Source organism: Apodemus sylvaticus, chromosome 12 (genome assembly GCF_947179515.1).
Source record: "Apodemus sylvaticus chromosome 12, mApoSyl1.1, whole genome shotgun sequence".
NCBI classification, from domain to species: domain Eukaryota; kingdom Metazoa; phylum Chordata; class Mammalia; order Rodentia; family Muridae; genus Apodemus; species Apodemus sylvaticus.
This window is the reverse complement of record NC_067483.1, coordinates 62,478,193-62,500,512: the sequence shown is the minus strand read 5'-3', so window position 1 is coordinate 62,500,512 and position 22,320 is coordinate 62,478,193. Positions and strand designations below refer to the sequence as shown.

Here is a 22,320-nt window from a genome sequence, read left to right as displayed (position 1 = left end):
CAGCCTTTCCCCCGCTGGCCCAAAGCAGTGTTCAAAACACACGCGAAGAAGAAAACAAAAACCCATCATCTGCTCAGAGCCAGTTCAAGGGTGTCCCAAGGAGCCCTTGTCCTGGAGGTCTCTGTCCACTCCTGTCCTGAGAGTCCCTAGTACCTGCCTGAGATCAGGGTGTGGCCTGTGTAGCATGAGGAGGGATTGAGCCTTTGGCTAAGTTCTCTTTCTGGGGAGCCTCCCAATGAGCAGAGACAAGCATATGTGACAGTGTGGGTACTGGAGTTCCATCAAAGCCTGTCTGACCTCAGCCGCAGACGCCCTGGCCCCCAGGGGGGAAGACAACCGGATGTGGAATGGGCTGCGCTGTCGTCTGCATCACTGCTCTCAATTGATGTTCGACCTTGAGCAATGTGTCCACATTCCTCTCCAATCCAGACCCCTCAGCTGTCAGGCATAGGGAACACCTGCCCCTGTCCAGCCTGGCTGGGAAGCGCGAACTCTGCAGAGAAAGCCATCTTGTCATGGGGAAGTGTGGGCTGTCCCTACTTCCATGTCACTGTCTGGGGTACAGCTTTGGAAAGAGGTGCCTGTCATTTCTACAGCTGTGGACTGACCAGGGAGGCAATGCATCTGGTTAGTAGTTGAGCACCAGAGGACCCTTGTTATGATGAAAGTTGAGCCATATGCTGGCTTGGTTTGAATCCAGCCTAATTTCTCTCCGCCTTGACTCTGTAAGCCCCGACTCGACTCCTGACAGGTCTGGACTGAGACTATGACAAGAAATTACCAGGATTTATAAAACGATATCTCCCAAAGGACCAGGACTGTGACAGCAGTGCCTTGGCCCTGTGTCTGAGATGGGAGCTGGGGACAGTGCCGTGTGGGCTCCAGTGGGTGCCTGTGTACGTGCCTCGAGACAGAAGGAGACAGGGAGGCCATGCGTGGAAAGACCGTCTGTCTGGGCACGGGCCCAGATGCATAACCTCGGGACCTTCCCTTTCTCAGAGCTCCTGCTTCTGCCCAGGGAGGAAAAATAGAATAGTCAGACTCTCTTGTCCGTTTCCCAGCTCCTGAGCAGACGTCCAAGGTCAGGTTGTCTCCTGTCTGAGCTCAAGGTGTTTCCCAGGCCTCGGTGGGTGGGGGTGGGGTGAGAAGACAGTGGGGGTGGAGGGAGCCTTGTGTATGAGTTAGAAGGGAAAGGCTGGATAGAGAAGGCTTTTCCTGGCAGAGCTGGAGCTCCATACCATTAAAGCCTCTTAAACTGTGTTATTTTCTTTTAATCCCCCGCTGTGCTGTCCGTCCTGGCCTGTGCTACCCAGTAGGACCTCTGTTCCCAAGCTGGAGCCTATGCTGAGTGCCAAGCATGAGGAAGCCAAGCATCTGCTTCGGCGTGCTCGCATGAAGGCCAAGACCCAACCTCTCCGAGCCAGCCATGATATTGTGCCCACCATTGCTCAGGGCAGCCGGTGAGTGGGGCTTAAGTCAGGCTGGCCTGGGAGGGCTTGTGGCAGGGAAGGGTCAGTAGCACAAATAGCTGATAGCTGGCCCAAATGCCTCTGTTCCCTCCTGTGTGTGTGTGTGTGTGTGTGTGCTCATGCATGCACGTTTTCTCTGTTGAGCATTTGCTGTGGTCCTTTAGTCAGTCAGCACACCGTTACCCGGTAGAGTGCCATATGTTGAGATACAGAGGTAAATAAAATATGTGATCTGTGCTCTCTGGGGCATACACATCGAGGTCTCCAGGGAGAGAGACGGTCAAATACTTAACCCGTTCTGTGCGGTCATAGTGGAGGAGCGTGTGTGCAGAGCTGGCAATGTGTCGCTCCACCTGGAAGGGACAGGTGAGGCTCTCAAGAGGAGGTAGGCATCTCCCCGGATGGGGCTTCCAGGGGCTGGAAATGTTCACTGGACAGATTCGGGGGCAGGGGGGGGTGGGGGTGGGGGAGACACTGAGAGAGGAAGCTCTGCTCCAGAACCTAGCCAGCTTGGAAGAGAGAAAGCTCTGAGGTAAAGCATGAGGGCGAGAGAGCTTCACAGAGGCCTGTCATGGAGGAACTCCAGACTACCGAACAACTCCTAAGTTCCTGTACTGGAGCCGTTGGGACCACTGAGACTGAGGTAGTTAAACAGATAGACAACAAGATACCGTGGCAGAACCACCTTTCTACCGCGCCCTTCTGGCTGTGCGCAGTGGACTCTGAGAGAGGAGAAAGACTGGGAAGGTTCAAGAGAGCAGGCATGGCGACTTCCCAGAGATGCCCACCAGCAAGAAGCAAGCTGCCTCACCAGGTAGCAGACAAGCACTACCCACGTTGGAATCTGGCCCTGCCAGTGGTTAGCGTGTGCTGTGGAGAGGTCTCTAAATTACTAGTGATCATCTCCCGAGGTGTGAGGTGTTGTGAGCTGATGTACAAAAGCCCACTTGGTATGCTAAGTTCTGTGGGCACGGGGACCACCAGCTCCCGGTCCCCAACACCTGATCAATCAGCTTTTAAGGCAGGACAAGAGGAGGCATTCAGGACAGAACCCAGACTTCTGACTGGTATTGGAGCATTCATGGGTCCCTAGCCAAAGGGCGATTCCTAGGTTCAGGGTCAGGCTGTAGAGGGGAGGTGTTCACTGGATACAGGGTCAGTAGAGGTGAGGCCAGAACCGGAGATGTGGGTCCTGTGGTGAATTCATCCTGCTGGAGCTGCAGGGCTGAGCGCACTCAGTGAGGAGACTAAAGAGAAGAGGCTCAGGGATTCTTGGACTAGCACATCATTCTGTGACCGCCCAAGCCACATGCCTGTCCCCAGTGTTGTGTTCCTCCTTTTCATGGTACACCTTAAAGAGCTACTCACACACGGGCTTCTCCCCGACACAAATGCAGCCACTACTCATGCTTTGAGCTGTCAGGCCATGTCAGGTCTTGCCAGGCCCAAGCAGGCCCACCTCTACACATGGTGAGGCTCGTAGCTTCACAGGCATGGCGGGCATATTGGCTCTGCTTGTCTTCTCCGTCACGATGCGGTAATGAGGACTCTTAGTAAAACCGAGTCATGTGCTCTTTGACGGGGGATGCTGAACCTGCTCACTAAAGGCTCAGGACATTCACAGAACCACCGCCACGATTCCATTGCAAGCAGAGGCCTCTATTCAGTGTCACTGTGACCCTTATGAGAGGGGCACCAGAGACCCCAAATCCTAGGAAATGTGCCTTTCAGGTTATTCTTTCATTTCTACGTGTGTGCCTTGTCAACCTCGAGCTGTAGAGGGCTCACTGCGATGGCAGCTTCTCTGAGGTATCCTACTTATTTTCCACGTGTCCAGAGAGATATCTTAGATGCCAAGGCACTCGTGCCTGGTTTTCTATGGAATTACACTGGAGTAATGGGAGTGGTGAGGCACGCACAGGCAAGACTCTGCCAAGCAGACTTCAGTGTGCTTTGTCCTCTCTGGTACTTCCTTCCCTAGTTCATTCCAGCTAGACTTAATACCCCAGTAGCTATTGTGAAGTAGGTTCCCTCTTTCTTGGCCATAAATACGCTATAAAAATGCAAGGTGACCTACTTCAGCAGCTGCTGTGTCCAGAAAAGAATTACTATGACTTGGCAGCGCTGGTGAATCCTCAGAGGGTAGAGCTGAAAAATCTGCACCAGATGGCTTTCTGCAGCTGCTTTGAAAGGTTACGCTCCATCAGCTCGCCCTGGAGGGCAGGCGAAGTTAACATGGTGATGCCGTGCCGGCCCCAGGCCTCAGCTAGAAGCAGGAGGTCCTGTCCCAGCCCCTCCTTATCACTCCTTCCAGAGAACAGCTCGGCAACAGGCAAACGAGGAAGGGCAGGCAGAGCAGTTTATAGAAGGCTCTCTGTAGCCTAGGTCTACCTAGAGGCAGCAGGGAGAGCCTGGAGCCTGGCCTTTCCCCGGAGGGAGGGGTGGGAACAGATGTGTTGTCCAGAAGCCAATTCAAATAGAAACCGTGCAGCTCCTGGATGCGTAAGATGTCGCCACTTGGGGAAAAGGCAGACTCAGGTTGGTATCCCTAATCCTGAGAGAGTATCCTGGAGAGGTGTGTCCTGTGTGGCCATGGGCTGTGTGTGGCTGCAGAGCTTGCAAACAGTAAATCAATTGCGTGTCTAGGACAGCACTGTCATGGAGCTGTGGGAAGGGATTCTCCCAAAGGCCATGTGATTTCACCAGTACAGGGGGTGCTCTGAGCTCCGCTAGAATCCTGTCCTTCAGGACCTTCGCCCGTGAGAGGCGAGGCAGCTCTGGACTTTGCTTCTGGCTTCGCTGCCTCAAGTGCACATCTCCCAAGGCCTCCCCCTGCTTTCCTGCGCCTGGGTCTGTGTGGCTGCCTGGGGCCTTGGAGTCTGAATAGTTGCACTGAAGACTTTCATGATTAGATCTTTATTTTATTCTCATTATGACGATGAAGTAGGTTTTGTGGGATTTTGTTTCATTCTTGAGACAGGATCTCACTGTGTGGTCCTAGCTGGCCTGGAATTCACTTTGTAGATGAAGATGGTCTTGAATTCACAGACATTTACCTCTGTCTCTGCCTCCCGGGTGCTGGAATCACCATCAGGTATACCACTGTGTCCATCAGGGTCTTGTTTCTGAGACAGGATCTCACTCTGTAGCCTAGACTTTCTTGAACTCAATCCTCCTGCCTCAGCCTCTCGAATGCTAAGTCTGGGGTTCTGTATCACCACACCCAGCTCTTGTTTTTTCCTTTTAAAATAAAAATAATATTTCTCTCTTTGAAATGAATTCTGAAATGGCTCAGTTCAGAATCTGTGCATAAACTTAAGGCTACAGCTGGCGCCCAGGGGACACAGACAGTAACTGTATTGCCCTAAGTACGGATTTTTTTTTTTTCTTTACCAGAACCCAGGGTGGTTCTGAGCCCGCTGCAGAATCTTCAGTGAGCCCTGATTGTGTTGTGTAGACCTAGCTACCCAGCTGGTCCCACCTCTGTGCTGAGGTTACAGCTTCTGCCTGATGAGATAGCACATGTTTGCTGCTGTTCAGTATTTCCTTCCAACGCTGACATCTGACTCTGTGACAGACAGAACGTGGGTGGTTCATGTGTTCAGAGCAGGGACACAGCATCAAGGGGTATTTATTCCGAGTTCTCCAGAGAAGCACAACCAATAGGATGAGTCTATATATAAAGAGGTTCAAAGAGTTGGCTCTCAGACTTGCAGAATCCTGGAAAATCCCAAACCTGTAGGGCAGGCCAGCAGTTCAGTGTCAGTCAGCTTGCAAGCAGAATCCCTTGTTGCTCCAGGGAGGTCAGAGGTCAGCCTTGATTTTCCTCAGGCCTTCAACTGCTAGATGAGGCCTACAATAAGATGGGAGATAATCTGCTTCATTCAAAATCTGTCAGGATAAATGTTAATTTTTATGAACAGCAACAACAACAAAAAAGTCCTCTGCAGTAACATCCAGAATAATGTTTGAGGTAGTATCTGGGTGCTGGGGCCTACTAAGCTGACATTAGATTAACCGTTGGCTGGTTATGGGAGATGGTGCGGTGCAGTCTGAGAACATCCTAGAGATCCCCAGCTCGGTTCAGCCGGGCTCTTGACTTATGTAGAAAAGGGTTTTAGGATCAGCCTGTGTGAAGCACGGGGCGCTTATTAAACAAAGGAGGCACATGTTCAAAGAGGCAGATTGGAGTGTGGCATGGAGAGGGGCGCGCATTTGAATATCGGGTCAGTAGTTAGGCGTGTGACTTGTGGCCTTTGAAGTTACAAAGGATGGGAGGCAGAGCTGGAGAGGGGATAGGGAAGCAGTGAGCCCTTGAATGTTTACCCCAGAGGCTGTCTCCATGCCCTGGAGGTGTTGTGATTCCAGCTGTACTCCATGAGGGACCAAGTCAGGAGGGAAACATGATAAAGGACCACTGCACTGGGATAGAGTGATATAAGTCAGTCCCAAAGACTCAGTCTGTGGTCAGTGGGGAAAGCACCAGAGGGAAAAGGCAGCTGTGTGGGCCTTGGGTCTGGGCCCATTTGCATAACTCTGTTAACCTGGATGTTGGGGTCCTGAGATAGGATTTGTGTGCAGCTGAGCAGGATGTGGTCACCAGCTAGCATTTTCCAGAGCAAAAGCTAAAAAAGATATGAAGATTTCCCCAGCACAGCAGTGTACATCCGAAGGCAGACGTGAGTGTGTGAGCTCTGCAGTTGTCTTAGGAGAGGTGCCAGCATCTGCTGATGTGCAGTCCATCCCAGCAAGGCCTGAGGGATCTCGAGTGGGAACCTCAGGTCAGGGATGTCTCAAATCCCAGAGTTCCAGGCCCACGGAGATTTCCCATGGAGATTTCTTCCCACAAAGGCTTTGCAGCACTTAAAACTGCTCCTCAGTATTCACAGGGGTGGAGGTGGGACCTGGTTCTAGGAGCCCCCTTGGATCCAGGGCCCACGAATGGTCAAGCCGTTGACATAAAAGAGTGTAGCTTTGGCACCTTAATTAGCCACATCCTCCTGTGCACTTTAAACACCCCTAGATCACCCACACTGTTTCCTTATGTGGCACAAGTGCTTGGCAGCGGTAGTGGCTTCATAGTATTAGGAGCACTCTTCTAGTTTGTACTGATCAGTGATTCTCAAGCTGTGGGCCACAACCCTTTGGGGATTGAATGACCTTTCCACAGGGGTCACATATCAAATATTCTTCATATCAGATATTTACATTACTATTCATAACAGTAGCAAAATTACAGTTATAAAGTAGCAATAAGACAATTTTGTGGTTGGTGGTTACCACACCATGAGGAACTGTACTAAAGGATCCCAGCATTAGGAAGGTTGAAAACCACTGCTTTTTAAGGGATGACGAAGAGAATAAGGTCCCTACATGTTCTATACAGATACACAGACACGGGGTTTTATTTTCAGATATTTTCATTATGTGGTTGGCCGAATCCCCAGATGTAGAGCTCCTCACACAGGACTGACTGTACATGTTTCTGCAATCCATCTCTGCCAAGTCAAACCACTTCTTCACCCTGCACACACACATGTACACACACATGCATAGACACACATGCACACATGCATATGCACACACACGAGCACACACATGCACACACAGACACAAACATGCACACACAGACACACACATGCACACACAGACACACACATGCACACACAGACATACACATGCACAGATACACATTCACACAGACACACACATACACACACATGTACACACACATGCACAGATACACAATTCACACAGACACACAATTCACACAGACACACACAGGCACACACATGTACACACACATGCACAGACACACACATGCACAGACACACAATTCACACAGACACACAATTCACACAGACACACACACACATGCACACACACATGCATACACACATGCACAGACACGCATTCACACAGACACACACATACACACATATGTACACACACGTACACACACATGCACAGACACACAATTCACACATACACACACATACACACATGCATACACACACATGCATACAATGCACACATACATACGCATGCACACATACATATGCACACACATATACACACATGCTACACATACACACACATACATACACATGCACATACACACATGCACACACAGAGTACACATAAGGTCTGCCGTCTTTCTTCTGCACAGTCTCTAACTCAGTAGCTTTTCTTGTCAGCTCATGCTAAGCCCAGCAGCAGAGAGCAAGTTAAAAATAAGGAAAGCTGTATCAGTTTTGTTGAACAGTGTGTACTAGGATGTTTTGAGATGTGCTCATCCTGCAGGGCTTGGGGCTTGCCACATGTCTTCCCAGGAGCCTGACTGGGGGTAACCTTGTGGATTGTCTGTACTGCCAAGCACTATGGGAGAATGTGCCCCGGAGTGGTGCAGCCTGGGCCAGAGCACATCCAGGCCAGAGCACATCCTCTCCACCTTGCTGCATGTGATTTCTCCCCTGTCTCTTCTCTAGAAATGGCCAGAGAAGCCCCGCCCCGGATGTGAGGACCTCCTCTGCCTACAGAGAGAACTTCCAGAATGGGAACTCGAATGACCCCTCCAGCGTAGAGTCCAGCAATGAGCAGTGGACCAAGCAAGGAATGCCCCTGTCTCATGTCCGTTTTGAAGATGAGTCTGCCCACGATGCTGAGTTCCGGTACCTGGACCGGCTTCAGCAGCGCCAGCGTCAGGTGTTAAGCACAGTGCTACATGCTGTGGACCAAGGACCTCTGCGCTCCAAACCGGACCTAACCATCTATGTTAACCGCAACGTGGGGAGCAGCTCAGTTTGTAGGGCCGTGGGCTGCCTGGACCAGAGGAACTTCCCTGCACCACCACCTCCATGGGACAGTGAGAGGAAGTGTCCAGCCTGTGGCAGCTGTCTCGAGGAGCATTGCCTTGCTGAGGGGAGGGCAGCCTCTGACCTGAGGGTCCTCCGGAGTCTCCAGGCTGCCTGTGAGGCAGAGGCGGTACTGCTGGGGCCCTGCAATTCCCATGGCCTGAGCTCCCCATTCCTAGGGCTACACACAGAATTGATCCGGGAAACACACATCACAGACACTGTAGCCACACACCCTGAGGAGGAGGAGGAGGAGGAGGAGGAGGAGGAGGAGGAGGACTCTGCCCTGGACAGCACCCACAGTTCAGAGAGCTGGACAGACAGTAAGGGTGCCAGGACCTCTCAGCCCAACAGGGCGAGTGGGCAGATTCAAGTCAGCAGTCCCCAGCAGTGGCAGCATGGGCCTAGGCCCCAGGGAGGCCCCAGGTGGTCCCGAAAGCCTGAGACGGAGCTGCCCTGCGGCTCCCAGGCTTGGTCTCACCTGCACGAGCTTGGTGATGATGTGGTTGTAGGACGGGAGGTGAGAGGAGCCAGTGGGCACGTACCTCAGGGGACTCGGTCTCTAAAGGAAGATGCTGTGCCTAAACCTGCCTTGGAGCCTAAGAGGCCTTGGTCCCAGGGGCAGCTTGAACCAGAGTTACAAAGTCACTGGGCCCACCACAAGGACTGCCGATCTTCATGCGGGACAGCTTATGCTGTGACGTTTTCCAAGAAGCGTGGGTCGTCAGGATCAGGCCAGCCAGACCAAGGTCCTGAAAGCCACGAGTCTCTGGGAACAATCCACACTTCTCCCCTCCAGTGGAACCGTGAAGAGCCCTCTGCACCCCTCCCAGCCTTGCCGCCAGCTCTGCCCCTCAGCCCTGAAGTGCCAACCCCTCCTTCTTCAAGGAAATCCCCCTGCCCTATGCCTCCGACGAAGTCAGTCCAGATGGGGCCTCACAGGCAGGAACACCAGGTGGAGCATATGGATAACCCCCTGCCTCTGTCCCCGCCAAGGACTGTGGTTCTCACACGACCCCAGTCCCAACCCTGTAGCCCCCGAGTCAACATCAACAGCGACTGCAACAGCTGTGCCCATCGAGGGCTACAGAAGCCCTCGGGAGCGACTGTCCACAGGGGCAGATCTGAGAAGGACCAGTGTTGTCAGGAGCCTGGGCCACCTCTGGAGGGTAAGGACCTCTGCCATTCACTCTCCATCCTAATCACCTTAGGATAAGGCCCATACCCCACCCCACCCCACCCCACTCCACCCCCAGCACCTTATGGATCTCTCAGAGCACAGCAGGTGAGCAGGAGGTAAGGGAGCACGGCCAAGTGCAGGATTTAGCAAGAGCATGGAGCGAGTCAGCCAGTTTTCTGTGCTTGGGGGATGGAGAGCAGTGCCTTGGACCTAGGTGGGGATGGAGCCCTCTTTCTGTCGGGAACTCTGAAGTGTGCAGGGAAGCTCCAGTCCAGAGCTGCTGGGGGCCAGGCATCCTGAGAAATCTACTGTTGTTTAGCAGAGTAACTACCCGACAATCACCCGCCTCTTCCGCCATCTTTCTTCTATGCCTTGCACTGTCTGTTCACTGTTGATCAGGCACCTGGTACAAGCTTGGACCTGTCCAGGGCTCTGTGGGGAATGCATACTATGACTCAAGCTGCCCTTGAGGCTTTCTGTGGGCTGCTGTGACCAGCAGGGGGAGTGCTACAGCAAGCCGCCGCCGCCGCTGCCCTCCGTGGCCCTGGCTGCCCCTGCTGGTAGATTCTGATGGGCACGGCAGGGAGGAGGAGTCATGCCATGGGCAGACTCAGTGTGTGCAGACCCAGGCTGCGACCCCAGATCCCAGCGGACAGCAGTGACGTTGCTGAGGCAAAGCCTCTCTCCCTCCACAGCCCTCCCCAGCCCTTGCAGCTGTTGCTCCAACCTGGTGGCTGGTGTGAACCTAGCCACTTCCCGCAGACCTTCTGAGACCCGGGGACCTTTCTGGGAATCCTGGCCCTGCGCATCCTTGAGAGCTCAGTGACAGGGTCCCTGGTGGTCCCCTCCTCCACACTCTTGTTTTCTTACCTACATGGGGAGGGTTAAGATACACCCTGTCTTGTGGGAGCCGCAGGGCAAGGCTGTGAAGGGTTCGCTCAGACAGTGGTCCCAGGGTGGAAGCTATGGTAGAAGCTGAGAGAATTCTAGATTGTTTCCCTGGTTCTTGACTGCATCCCTTGACACCGAATGGGCATGACATATCCCAAGCAACCTGCCACTTAACAGACCCTTCCTTAGTAGGTGCTCTGCGGGGTGGTGGGGTGACAGTAGTCCATGGGACCCCACCCTCGTCCTCACCGTTTCCAGTCTAGAAGGTGCTCAAGGACGATCCCTGGCCATTTCGCTGACTGCTTCCTGGAGCGTCTACTGTTTCTGCTCCTATGGCTTCCACCTCTCCCTGGCGTCTTCCTCCCCTCAGGCTGGGAACTGGGCCTTTCCCCACTGTGACCTGTGGGGACAGTCACATAGCAGGGGCGGTGCTGTGGCTGTTGCAGGAACACTCCAGGACTCTCTCCAGTCAGCGGATGTCACCTCTGTCAATTCTACAGCCATCACCCTCTCCCTCACCTCAGAGGAGCCTGAGCACAGCCAGGAGCTGGGAGGAGGAACACAGAGGACGCAGTCCAGCTCCGGAGGCCATGTGCCCACTGGGTGAGTGGCCGGAGCAAGGCCTGACTACACAGGTGTGCTGGGTGGGGACACACCACCTGGAGCAGCAGCATCTCTAGCCACCCCAGAAGGGTTCTGAGACCACATCCTGGCGCCCTAAACCACCTTCCTAATCCTGGGTGTGTTATGTGTGTGTTGTACATATGTATTCATGGGGGAGGGGTACATGTGTGTCTGGGGACACGTGGGTGTAAGTATATAAGTATGTATACAGGCCAGATGTTAACATTGGGGGATCTTACTTAGTTACCCCACACCTTGTGTTTGAACCCCAAACCCAGTTGTCTCTCCCCCCTCCCCCCCCCCCCAACTGGGGTTATAGACTTGCTCTGCCATGGCCTGGCTTTTAAATGGGTACTGAGGATCTGAACTCAGATCCTCGGGCTTATATGCCATGCGCTTTACCTACTCCCAACCCCACCTTTTCTAGTTCTCGTTGTCTGACATACATCATCGAGACACTGAGGAATCTGCCCACCCTTGAGCCCCGGCTACTAATGATCCAGCTGAGGGCCACAGCTCAGGTGCTCCCGGACGCAAACTGACTCCCTTCTTGGCATCAGCTGGGGCCTAACCATCTGAGGCCTTGCCTAGGGACCTCCCTGGACCAAGTTCAAAGCCTCGGCAAACCTGGTACTAGTAAGGACTTTCCCAGCTCCAGACTGTACCCTGTGACCGCATGGCAGCACACAGCCTCCCTAGGGCCCAGACAGGGCTGGATGGTTGCCAGAATTCTAGGTCTGTCTGGCCAGTTTCTCCCGGACATCTCTCCCAAGTATGTAGCTGTCTCCTCAATAAAAACTCCTCGGGTGCTCTCCCCACACTCCCTCCCCAGCAGCTGTGGTGCCATCCCCACAGCTTAGACCCTGCATCTACCTCCTCCTGCTTTCCCTCCTTCCCCCACCGTCAGCCCTCCCCAGCCCTCAGCCCCCAGCCCCTCTCCTTACCATCTGGTCTAAGCTGCCTCGCTTCTTAGCTGCGCGAGGGAATATTTTTTAAAAACCCAATTAAATGGTATCATTGTCCTACTTAAGGCCCCTCAGCAGTTTCTCCTCACCTTCTCTTCCCGAGGCTGGCAAGGCTCGGCGGCGTGGTGGGACTTGCCCGCCCGCCTGGCTGCACAGCACACCTCTTCCTGCTTCTCTCCCTACCTGGCTGCTGTCGCTGAGCACAGCCAACTTGTTTCTGCTCAGACAGAGGTCCCCAGCTGTTCCCTGCACCTGCAGGTCTCACCTCAGACTTAATGGCCTGATTCCTTCCTGTCACTGGCCCTTGGAAGAAAGATTGTTTTCTGCTGAAGAGATCTTCCCTGGGAACTATATAAAATAAGCACCCAGTCACACCCTGCTCCACCCCGCGCACCGCTGCTGAAGGCCTCTCTTCCTCATGTGCCCCGTTGTTGAGAAGCTTCTCTGCTCCCTTAGCTGAGGGCAGATGATGGGAGGGGAGGCCTGGGAAAGACCCCGGAAGAGCTACGACCCACGGCTGTGCAGCTGTACGGCTGTGCGGCGCTGCGGCAGGGGCTATCCTGGACTGTTCTTCCGGAAGCTAATTTCACGGGCACCTGACAGAGTCTGCGTGGCCCTCTTTGATCCTCCCTGAGAAGTGGTCCATTTGGGGTTCGTGGAGCCCTAGGATGCAGGTGCAGCCAGCTCATGCCCTCCCCCTTCCCTTGTGTTTCAGAGCATCACTGGAGGCCAGCGCAGGGCACAAGCCGCCCTCACCCGCCCATTCTGATGGGAACAAGAAAAGGAGGAGTAGTATTACCTCCACCCTGGGGCTCAAAAAGCTATTCTCAGCCCTGGGCCACACACCCCGGCCCAGACTTGGCCCATCCCGGAGCTACAGTGTGGAACAGTTGCAGCCCTCAGCGCAGGCTCCACATACCAGCACCTCCAAAGTGAAAAGAGCCCCGTCGCTACAGATCCTGCATCTGGTGAGTCCCGAGGCCCTGGACCATAGGGCGTGGTCCCAGTGGTGCCGTAACGGGATGGAGAGTGGACCGGGAGGCCAGTCCAAGTCACAGCAGTGAGGAGCTCCTCCAACCGGCTCAGGGGCTGAGCTCCTGTGTGAGGGTAACCCTTAACTCCGTTTTTCCACCCGCCACCTACTGTCCTTTCTCTCTCCCTAGTTGCCTGCTTCCTGGAGAGTTCATACCCTGATCATCCTTTAACCCACTCCTTGGCCACAGCGATTCTTTAGTCCAAATGCACCTTCTTTTCTCCCTGTTTCTTTCTTTCCTTCCTTCTTTCCTCCCTCCCTTTCTTTCTAAACATTATTTTATTATCTGTGTGCTTTGCCTTCATATATGTCTGTGCATCGTGTGCATGCTTGGAACCCACAGAAGTCAGAAGAGGGCATCGGATCCCCTGGGCCTGGTTTATAAGCTGTTAGGAGCTATTATGTGAGGACCGGATATTGAACCTGGGTTCTCTGGAAGAGCAGCCAGTGCTCTTAACCTCCTAGCCGATCTCTCCGACCTCCAGACACTTCTGATCTGTAATGCCACAGCAAGCCTCGCCTAGCCGCTTTGTTCTGCTTTCTCCGTGCGGCCTCCACAGTGGTTTTCCTGAGGACACACACACACGCCTGGCCATCCGACTGCGCTCTGCCGGGAGTGCTTCCATCTTTGGCCATTTATCACGGTCGGGATAGAGTGGAGGCCACCAGTGTTGTGAGGGGATCCGCGGTCTGCTGCTTTCACATCTCCTCACTCACACAGTGCGACTGAATCTGTACCCGACTGCCTCTACTGTCTCTCCCTGCTGACGCCTGTCTGTCCTCTCCTCCTTAAGAAGCCATCACTGTCCTCAGGCCGAGGACATTCTGCCATTTGTCTTCTCACACAGCCTTTCTCTCCTCCGTGTCTCTCTCCCCTCACTGGAATATGATGTCTGTGCCCCCAATACTGTCTCAGTAGCTAGTGTACCCAGTTCACATCCCGTGACTACAGGCCCCAGCTAAACATCTCCCTCTCTGCGTGCCAGGCTTAGCGAATCACCTCAGTGCACTCACCTCTGCCAGGCCTCCGGAAGTCCTGCTCCGTGGTATGGAGCCATCCTGTTCTCTACCCCTCCTGCTCCTCATGTTCTGGAAACTCCCGACCACAACATTATTTTTGTTGATACTTTATAATTAATTTCTGCTACTGTTATGAATCATAATGTAAATACCAATGTAAAAATATGCAGTGTATCTGATACGTGACCCCTGTGAAAAGGCCGTTCAACCCCAAGGGGTCTCGACCCTCAGGGTGAGAACTGTGGTCTAAGGCCTTGGAGCCTTTCATTTCCAAGGCCGAGGCGGGGAGAGAACGCTGGGTGAATGGCAGGCCACGGACTGATTTCCCTCAGGACAGTGTCTAGGAGTGGAGGTCCCTGTGCAGTAAGTATCTGCTGGCTGGAGGAGAGGCAGAGGGTGAGCTAGGAACGAAGACAGCCCTGCATGACCTCGTGTCTCTGGAAACTCCCAAGTTAGACTTCTCAGGTGTGGAGCTGGGAGCTCTGGCCTTCACATTCCTTACCACTGGAGTTTCTCCATAAGTCCCTCAAGGGAAATGACGATGTCTCTTGTGTCTCAGAGGACTTGCTGTCGTTTAATCTGAGTGGCCAAAGGCAGAGAGCAGCCTGGTTAAAGGCTAAGCCATGCAGGAAGGATGGTGCAGAAACTTGCAAAAACTGGAAAAAAGAAAGAAAGAGAAGAAAAGAAAAGAAAAGAAAAGAAAAGAAAAGAAAAGAAAAGAAAAGAAAAGAAAAGAAAAGAAAAGAAAACCCAGTCTCTCCCAGGAGCACAAATGTCTGAGCCTTCACTGCTAACCAGCACATGCCACACCTCCCATGACCCACCCCTTCTCCCCTGCCCCCACCCCTTCTCCCTGCCCCCACCCCTTCTCCCCAGTCCCCACTCCTTCTCCCCAGTCCCCACTCCTTCTGCCGTGCCCCAACTCCTTCTCCCTGCCCCCACTCCTTCTCCCTGCCCCCACTCTTGTCCCCACCCCTTCTCCCGTGCTGTCTTTCCTTTGTTTTCAGCCGCTGAGCTCTTACTTCCAGCCTCACTCCAGGACCAGCTCCTCCCGCCTCCCCTTCTGGGTCAAAGCCTCTCTGCTCCCAGTTATGAGCTCCTGGAGCTATCATGTTACCTGTCTTACTCCTATTCCCAGCTGGAAGCATTCTGCTCTAAGGTGTGTCTTAAATGTGCTACCAGAGAGCCACACCCCAGCACCTCCCCTCTGAACAGGATCTCCCATGTGACTCAGGCTGGTCCTCCTAATCCTCCTGCCACTGCTTCTGAGTGCTGGGGAGATTTTCATAGGCACGAGCATAAAGCTAAATGCTTTGGACGCCTGTGCTGTCCTGTCTCTTGGAGCAGGCGCTGCTGAGCCTTGCTAGGCACCCGGGTGTCCGACCAACGCTTGCACCCCACCATTGTTTTCTTAGAGTGACCTCAGGTTTATGGTTCCCAGTAAATCCTCTGTGGGGACCCCTTCCCAGGCTGTTTTTTCTCACCTGTAATATTGGGCTTTCTCCACTAGGTGTCACCCTCCCATCAGCATCGGAGAGCAACTTCCTTCCAGAACCTCCATTCTCTGCTAGGTGGCAAGGGAGACCGGTCCAGCCTCTACCTGGTAGAGGGGTCAGGGAACAGCAGTGCACCCAGCAGGTAAGTGTGACCCAAAGAATAAACTCAGAGTGGTGCCACAGCCCTGAGCCCGTTTGTCTCTTTAAGAGGAAGTGGGGCAGTCTTGCCTCCACTAGTCTCCAATGTGGAGAGACAAAGTGACACAGACATCTCAGAAGGACACCTCTGTGCCCTTGCCATGCGCCATGAGCACCGAGAGGCACAGGTTGGCTGGGAGGTGGCTCTGGCAGGCTTGAAGCCTCTCTCTCTTGGCTGTCTGATGACATCCTGAAATCAGTGTTCAGAGTTTTTTTTAGATCTTACTAAACACCTTGACAAGAACCCCCAAAGAGACCCTGGACAATCTGCTTTTACTCAGGGCTTCATGGAAGGACTTTGTGGGGGAAGGGCTCCTGAAAACATTATATAAAATTATAAATTCCTCAGGTTCTCAGAGATCTCTTTCTAAACATGTTAGAGACCACTGTCCTTGCTTCAAGGCTCTTTGGCCTGAGGAGCGGCCAGTGGATGTGAAACCTGTCTGTCTCTACCCTAGGGAGCTCATTTTGCTGGCCAAGGTCAGAGAAACCAGGCCCTTGTGTCGGGTTCCAACATCAGTGATGCGGGTCACCTTAGGGTCAAAAAAACCTGGCCGTGTTACCTATCCCTACTGGTTCTGTCTCTGGTCTCCTTGTAGGCCAGCCAAAGCCTTTCCTCGTCGTGCCCTCAGTGTGGAAGATGTGGGTGCCCCTAGCCTGGCTCGGACTGTGGGCCATGTGGTGGAGGTGTTCCCAGATGGCACGAGCCAGCTGCAGCTGCAACGACCCCCAAAGGGCAGCTTTGGTTTCTGTGTGGCCTATGGCAGTGGCCGTCGAGACTCAGGTATGCCGTTGGGATCATCAGCAAAGAGCCGGGGGTGTGGTCAAGCTCCTTCTAGGCCTTGGTTGAGCAACGGGTTCCCCTCCCTCATCCCTCAGAAGCTCTTCCTGGGTGCCAGGTCCCAGGAGCCCCCACTGCTGAGTGGGTGGAGCTGGCAGATTTGACTCCACTGTCCCCCTGCCGTTCTGTGACATCTTGAAATCAGAGCCTTCAGGCTCTTGCAGAGGGGTCGAGGAAAACTGCCCGAGCTGGCCAGTTCTCAGCTCTTCCTTTGATGTGGCTGATGTATTTCAAGTGTCCTGTTCCCCAGCTGCTTGTGTGTCTGGTCCTGTGGAGTGGGCCTGCCTGTCTGCAGTCCTGTCCACAGCCCTCCCTCACCAGCTCCTGGAGGCCTTGTTCACATGGATGTCGGCTCCGGGTGCCTGACTGGGTTGCCTACTGTATCCTCATTCAATGCCACCATCGCTGAATTCTGACTAGTTAGTTCTTGGGCCCTGTATATCCAGGAGTCCTTCACTGCAACCTGACTCACCCAGGCCACAGCCCATGGTTCAGAATGCGTTTGAGAACTAGAACCCTTGAAAGCTACCCTCAGGCTATGCTTAGCTGGGGCAGAGTGGCCAGTGGAGCGAGGGATGACTCAGAAAGGCAAGCCCAGGAACCCGTGTGGGGGTGGGGGGTGGGGGGGAGGTAGCCTGCCCTCCTGCCTCCTAGGCCAAGGCTGTTAACTGTGAAAGCCCTCCTGTCCCGTGTCTGCAGCACAGTGTGTGTGTGTGCTAGCTCCTGTCCTGTTCGTCACCCACAGCTGTCAGTTAATGAGTACATCAGATGCCTGCCAACAAGTATCATGGACACAGGGTTACAGCGCAGCATGGAGCACACAGACCTCAGGCCTCACGAGCGTGCACTCCAGCAAGGGTGCTAGGTCAGGTCTAACGTTTACTTCATATATTTTGTACTATAAACATGGCATAGTGAAATGGACCAAGAAGCAAATATAAATAAAACAGGCATGGCCAGTACTGGGTAGACAGGCTTGAGGTGACACTCCAGTGGAGACAGGACAGAAGGGAGGAGCCGTGTGGGGTCAAGAGATGAGTCAGGTAGAGGGGCTGTCAAGTGAGAAGGTCCTAAAGGGCCATGGTCCTTGCTGCTAGGGAAACAGGGTCAGGCTGAGAGCTAAGCTCAGAGAGGCTGCAGGCTGTCCTGTCCTAGGGGGCCTGGGTTTTCTCACTGAGTATCATAGGGACCATCTACTGAAGAGGTCTTAACACGAGGGGTGCTCCCTAGCTGTGCTGAGAGTACACAGTGGGACAGGGAAGGGCACTAAACTGATCAAATAACAGGGGGCGGGAGGGTGCCCCTGGAGGTGGAGAGCAGAGGCTATAATCTACTCAACTGCAGTTAGTGTGACCTGAACTTCCTGACAGTTAGGGGCGAGGGAGAGAAGGAGGCAGAGAGAGGACAAGGGGAGGAGGAGACGTGTGTGACTGGGAACAGCGTGGGCCTCCCCCAGTCTGGACCTAGGGTGAGTCAGATGTCAGTGCACACAGGGAGCTGACATTTGGGGAGCAAGACTGAGTGCCATCCAGGCTGTCTAGGTGGAGCCCCACTCTTGCTGCTGTGTTTGGCCACCAGGTGTCACAGGGGTCTCACACTGGGCAGTGTAGTGGCTGCTGGTACTCCACCAAAGGCCTTCCTCTAGACAGCTGCTTAGGGCCGGTTCCCCTGAGCCTCAGAGGAGCCATGGTCTGGGGCCGCTCTGGCTCCTTGCTAAGTGTCAGTCAGGATGCCAGCATGTGTCTCATCTGACACTACACCCACGAAAACAGCAGGCCCTGCCTTCTGCTTCTAACTACTACCACATAGGCACCTAGCACCCTTAACAAAGGCTGCCTCCGGCAGACCACAGATGCCAGAGTTGCCTCAGAGTCACGATTTCAGCTGGGAAGCCTACCCAAGTCTCCCCAAAATGACTGGAGTGACGTCAGTGTCTGGTCTGGCTTGGCTATGTTCTCCTGGGTTTTGTCATTCCTTCCCACCTGCCTCTCCTGCTGCATACCAAACACTCCTGTGGGTTCAGGTGGGGAGGTAAGGGTGGCTCCCACTCTCCAGGCCGCCGTCCCAGAGATGCAGCAGGTAAGCTGTTCAAGCATCGAGAAAGGAGATCAAGCACTGGGCAGGATCTGCTGGGAAGGTCTTCTGCCAAAAACTGTGAGCACTTGGCTATCTCACTGGGAAGACTCATCTTAGCCAAGAAGCACTGAGAGGGACAACCACACCTCAGACAGGAGAGGAAGCATGCACGGAGCTCAGAGCGGCCAAATGGCCACAGTCCTTTAGTAAAGGACTTTTAGACTCGGCATTCAGAGCTGGCTTCTCTGGGTCCCAGGGGCTACAATGGAGGGGAAACTTCTGGGTCCACAGGCCAAGAGGTACCACCTCCCACAGTCCATGATGCTTCAAGCCACAGATGGAGGCCCCAGAACAGACACCCTGCCTATGCTAAGCACCTGACTAGACAAAGGCCGGGAGAAGGCATCATGTGGGCAGTTAGCACGTGTTTCTTCTCAGCCACTGGTGAAGGCGGCAGGACTGCTCTCCTGTCCCCAGATCCCACTGTGTGCTCCTGCAGGAAAGTCACCCACAAGGTTGTCCCCCTCTGTCCCCCAGCAGGCTGGCAATGCTCACACAGCAGAGGATGGCAGTGGGCTCCAGCTTTCCCCAGAGGAACCTACCCACGCATGCTGTCAGTCAGGGCAGTTGACAGAGAACCCGGAAGATGCCTGGCTCTCAGGTGGACACCGTGCTGTGACAGCAGTGGCTGGAGACCTGCCTTGTCAGACCAGGCCCCTGTAGCCTCTCCTACAACATGGCTGTCCTGGGAGCCAGCCACAAGTCCCTGATGGGCTTGATCAATTTACAATCCATGAACGATCCCACTGGCCAGGCTGAGGGAAGGGTGCACTAAACAGGCAAGTGAGCTGCAGATGCAGACATCTGCTTTCCCTGACTTGGGCCACATGCCACCCATTCCCAGGTGAGGAACAGTGTAAGTGACCCTGAGGCCAGGGAGAATCCTGGATAGTACTCTGAAGGAGATGTGGTCTCAGCCACCTCTGTTACTCTAGTGATGAGTCCCCTGCCTTGGCCTTTGGGCTGAGCCTGAGTCACTTGAGCTATGGACTCCGTCTATTTATGAATCCTAAGCAGCACAGCGAACTTAAATGCTGATATCAGAAAAGGGTAAGACTGGTTCATTTGTACTGAACTGAAGACAAATAGTGTAATGTCTTCAAGCATCATTTGCATGGGTTTTGCTGTTTTGAAAGAGGCCACAGAGGAATGAGGTTAAGCATGGGGCAGGGGGCGGGGAGGGACTCATGGCATCAGTTGTGGGGGTGCGTCCCTGTGTCCGGCATGATTTCCCACCTCCCTCTCCTCCTTTCCTTTGCAGGTCTCTATGTGCAGGCCATGGCCGACCTGGACACCGCCAAGCTGTACTCGGGGCTGCTTGGGGTCGGGGACGAGATCCTGGAGGTGAACGGGGCCAAGGTCGCTGGGCTTGGCCTGGCTCACGTCGAAGAGCTACTGGCGCGTGTGGAGAGCTTGTCAATTCGTGTCTTGAGACAAAGGCCTGTCCCCCAGTGACCCTGAAGTACTGCTGACACTCCTTCAGGACCCCTGGCCCCCACATCCAGCAGGAGGGGCTAGAAATGTGCCACCCAGAGACAGCATGAGAAAGGAAAATGCAGGTCACGGATCAGGCATCCGTCTGGGCTGGGCAGGAGCTGTTCTAATGGGCCACCTGCAGGAAGAGGTCGAGGACCTGTGTGCATTTACACAGGTCTGGAGACAGAGAATCCTGGTTTCCTCCTTCACAGAAGTGGTCATGTTCCTTTGTTGGAGGGAGAGAACAGCAATGACTAATCCTCGGATTGGTCCCAGAGAGCTGGCTTCAGCTTCTGGCCACACTCACTGAGAAGGCTCCCCAGCCCCCAGCGCACCAGAGACAGCGTGGCCACATTGGCTCTGTGCCCCATCTCTTTCAGCTGCGGCTTGCCTGGTTTCCATGTGACACTTTGCTTCTGATCCAGAAAGGGCTCAGAGTCTTGGCACAGCCTGACAGCCAGGAGCACATATTCCTAACTGTGTGTTCTGTGAAGTATGGCCTGTCAGAAATTCTGTGCCCCTTCTGGGTATGCAAACTTCTGAGAGATTCTGGGAGCCAGAATATTAAGAATTACTAGAGATTTTTATGGCCAACACAGTTGAAAAACGAAACCACTGCCATTCACAGCAAATGTGGCCGTCGTTCTAAGGCCACCGTAGGGGGCCAGCCCAGGCAGCCCTCTGCCTCCGCCCCCGCCTAGACCGAGGCTGTTGCAGCCTGGCCTGGGCGGGCCTTGTCTTTGTTCTCTTGTCCAGCGCGGAGACAGGGCTGCAGCTGGTGTCTGGCTGGCCCCCAGCTGCAGGGTTCCTCTCCAGACCTCCCTGGTGGCAGCTGTGGGTGGGCAGCAGGCAGGGAGGTTGGGGGCTGGGGGCGGCCACCCCACCTAAGCACAGCACAGGCCACTCAGCTTAGCCCCTGCTCGGGGGTTCAGGACGCAAGATACCTGGACAGGTGTTCATCTTAAATTATTAAAATGCCGGAGCTGCCTCCCCACCCCCCGGACTCGATGGATTCTGTCTTCACTTGTCTCTCCCAGTCCTCAGGGGTGGGGCAGGGGCAGAAGGTACAGGTATAGCCAGGGGGCATTCAGAGGGGGACATGTGGAGGCCTGCAGGAGGAGGGTCATGGCCAGGGTAGATGCAGAAGGCTCTGCAGACCCTGAGTCAGGAGAGAACAGAGCTAAGAACCTTGGGTAGGGGCGTGGTTGCGGTGGTGTGTGCACCTTTGCTGCTGCTTTGGAACTTGGCTGCGGTGCCAGCAATGGCTTCATCTGGCTTGGGCTGACATGAATGTCACAGGCAGTTTTTATCAGACAAGGAAGACACTGAGGGAATATTGTCTGTGGAGAGGTGACAGCCGAAACTGGCCTGTCTGGGGAGGAGATGGGGCCATTTGCAGCAGAAGTCAGCTAAAACCCTGCTGCTTCTGCCCCAGAGGCTGGGAGGGGAAGGGAAGTAGGGGAGTGTCTCGGAGCCCCCAAGAGTGCAGGACTGGACGGCTAGGACTACCTCAGGCTGGAGGCAAAGCAGAAAGGGGAGGGGGTTCTAGCAGGTGGGCAGAGTAGCCAGCATATCACGTACATGAAACCTCAGGGCATAAAGAGGGCACTGGAACACCCCAGAGATGAATCTGCCCCCATCCCTTCCCTGCAGAAGCTACCGCCAAGCGGAAACCCTGGCGACCAGCAACAGCAGTGGTTCTCAACCTGTGGTTTGCAACTCTTTTGGCAAACCTGGCTCCAAAGATTATTATTATTTTTTTTTTCGAGATACGGTTTCTCTGTAGCCCTGGCTGTCCTGGAACTCTCTCTGTAGACCAGGCTGGCCTCGAACTCAGAAATCTGCCTGCCTCTGCCTCCCAAGTGCTGGGATTAATTAAAGGTGTGCGTCATCACCACCCAGCTTCCATTTACTTCATAACAGCAGGAACATTACAGTGTTGAAGTAGCAATGAAAATAATTTTATTGGGGTCACCACAGCAGGAGGAACTGTATTAAAGGGTCGCAGCGTTAGGAAGGCTGAGAGGCACTGCCCTGCTGACTAGTCCCTAGCCTGGAGCTGCTGCAGACGAAATTTCACCTTGGAAAAAGAGTTAATAGCAAAAGTCACCTCTGCTTTCTGTACAGCAGGGTCACT

At 54.1% G+C, this 22,320-nt stretch overlaps 1 protein-coding gene across 2 annotated transcripts in view; it reads left to right on the top strand.

Moving 5' to 3' along the window:
- Positions 1-21,177, top strand: part of Kiaa1614 (KIAA1614 ortholog) — a 31,728-nt gene extending 10,551 nt beyond the window's left edge. Inside the window, exons 4-10 of one of the 2 annotated variants that reach the window (XM_052200895.1) lie at positions 1,317-1,460; positions 7,958-9,492; positions 10,895-10,997; positions 12,699-12,951; positions 15,547-15,674; positions 16,330-16,514; positions 19,969-21,177. In XM_052200895.1, coding sequence (XP_052056855.1) covers positions 1,317-1,460; positions 7,958-9,492; positions 10,895-10,997; positions 12,699-12,951; positions 15,547-15,674; positions 16,330-16,514; positions 19,969-20,162 — 2,542 coding nt within the window. In that variant the 3' untranslated portion in view covers positions 20,163-21,177. Of the gene's footprint in view, positions 1-1,316; positions 1,461-7,957; positions 9,493-10,840; positions 10,998-12,698; positions 12,952-15,546; positions 15,675-16,329; positions 16,515-19,968 lie in introns of both variants that reach the window. The other variant, XM_052200894.1, reaches the window with a different exon arrangement.
- The last annotated feature ends 1,143 nt before the right edge of the window (positions 21,178-22,320 follow it).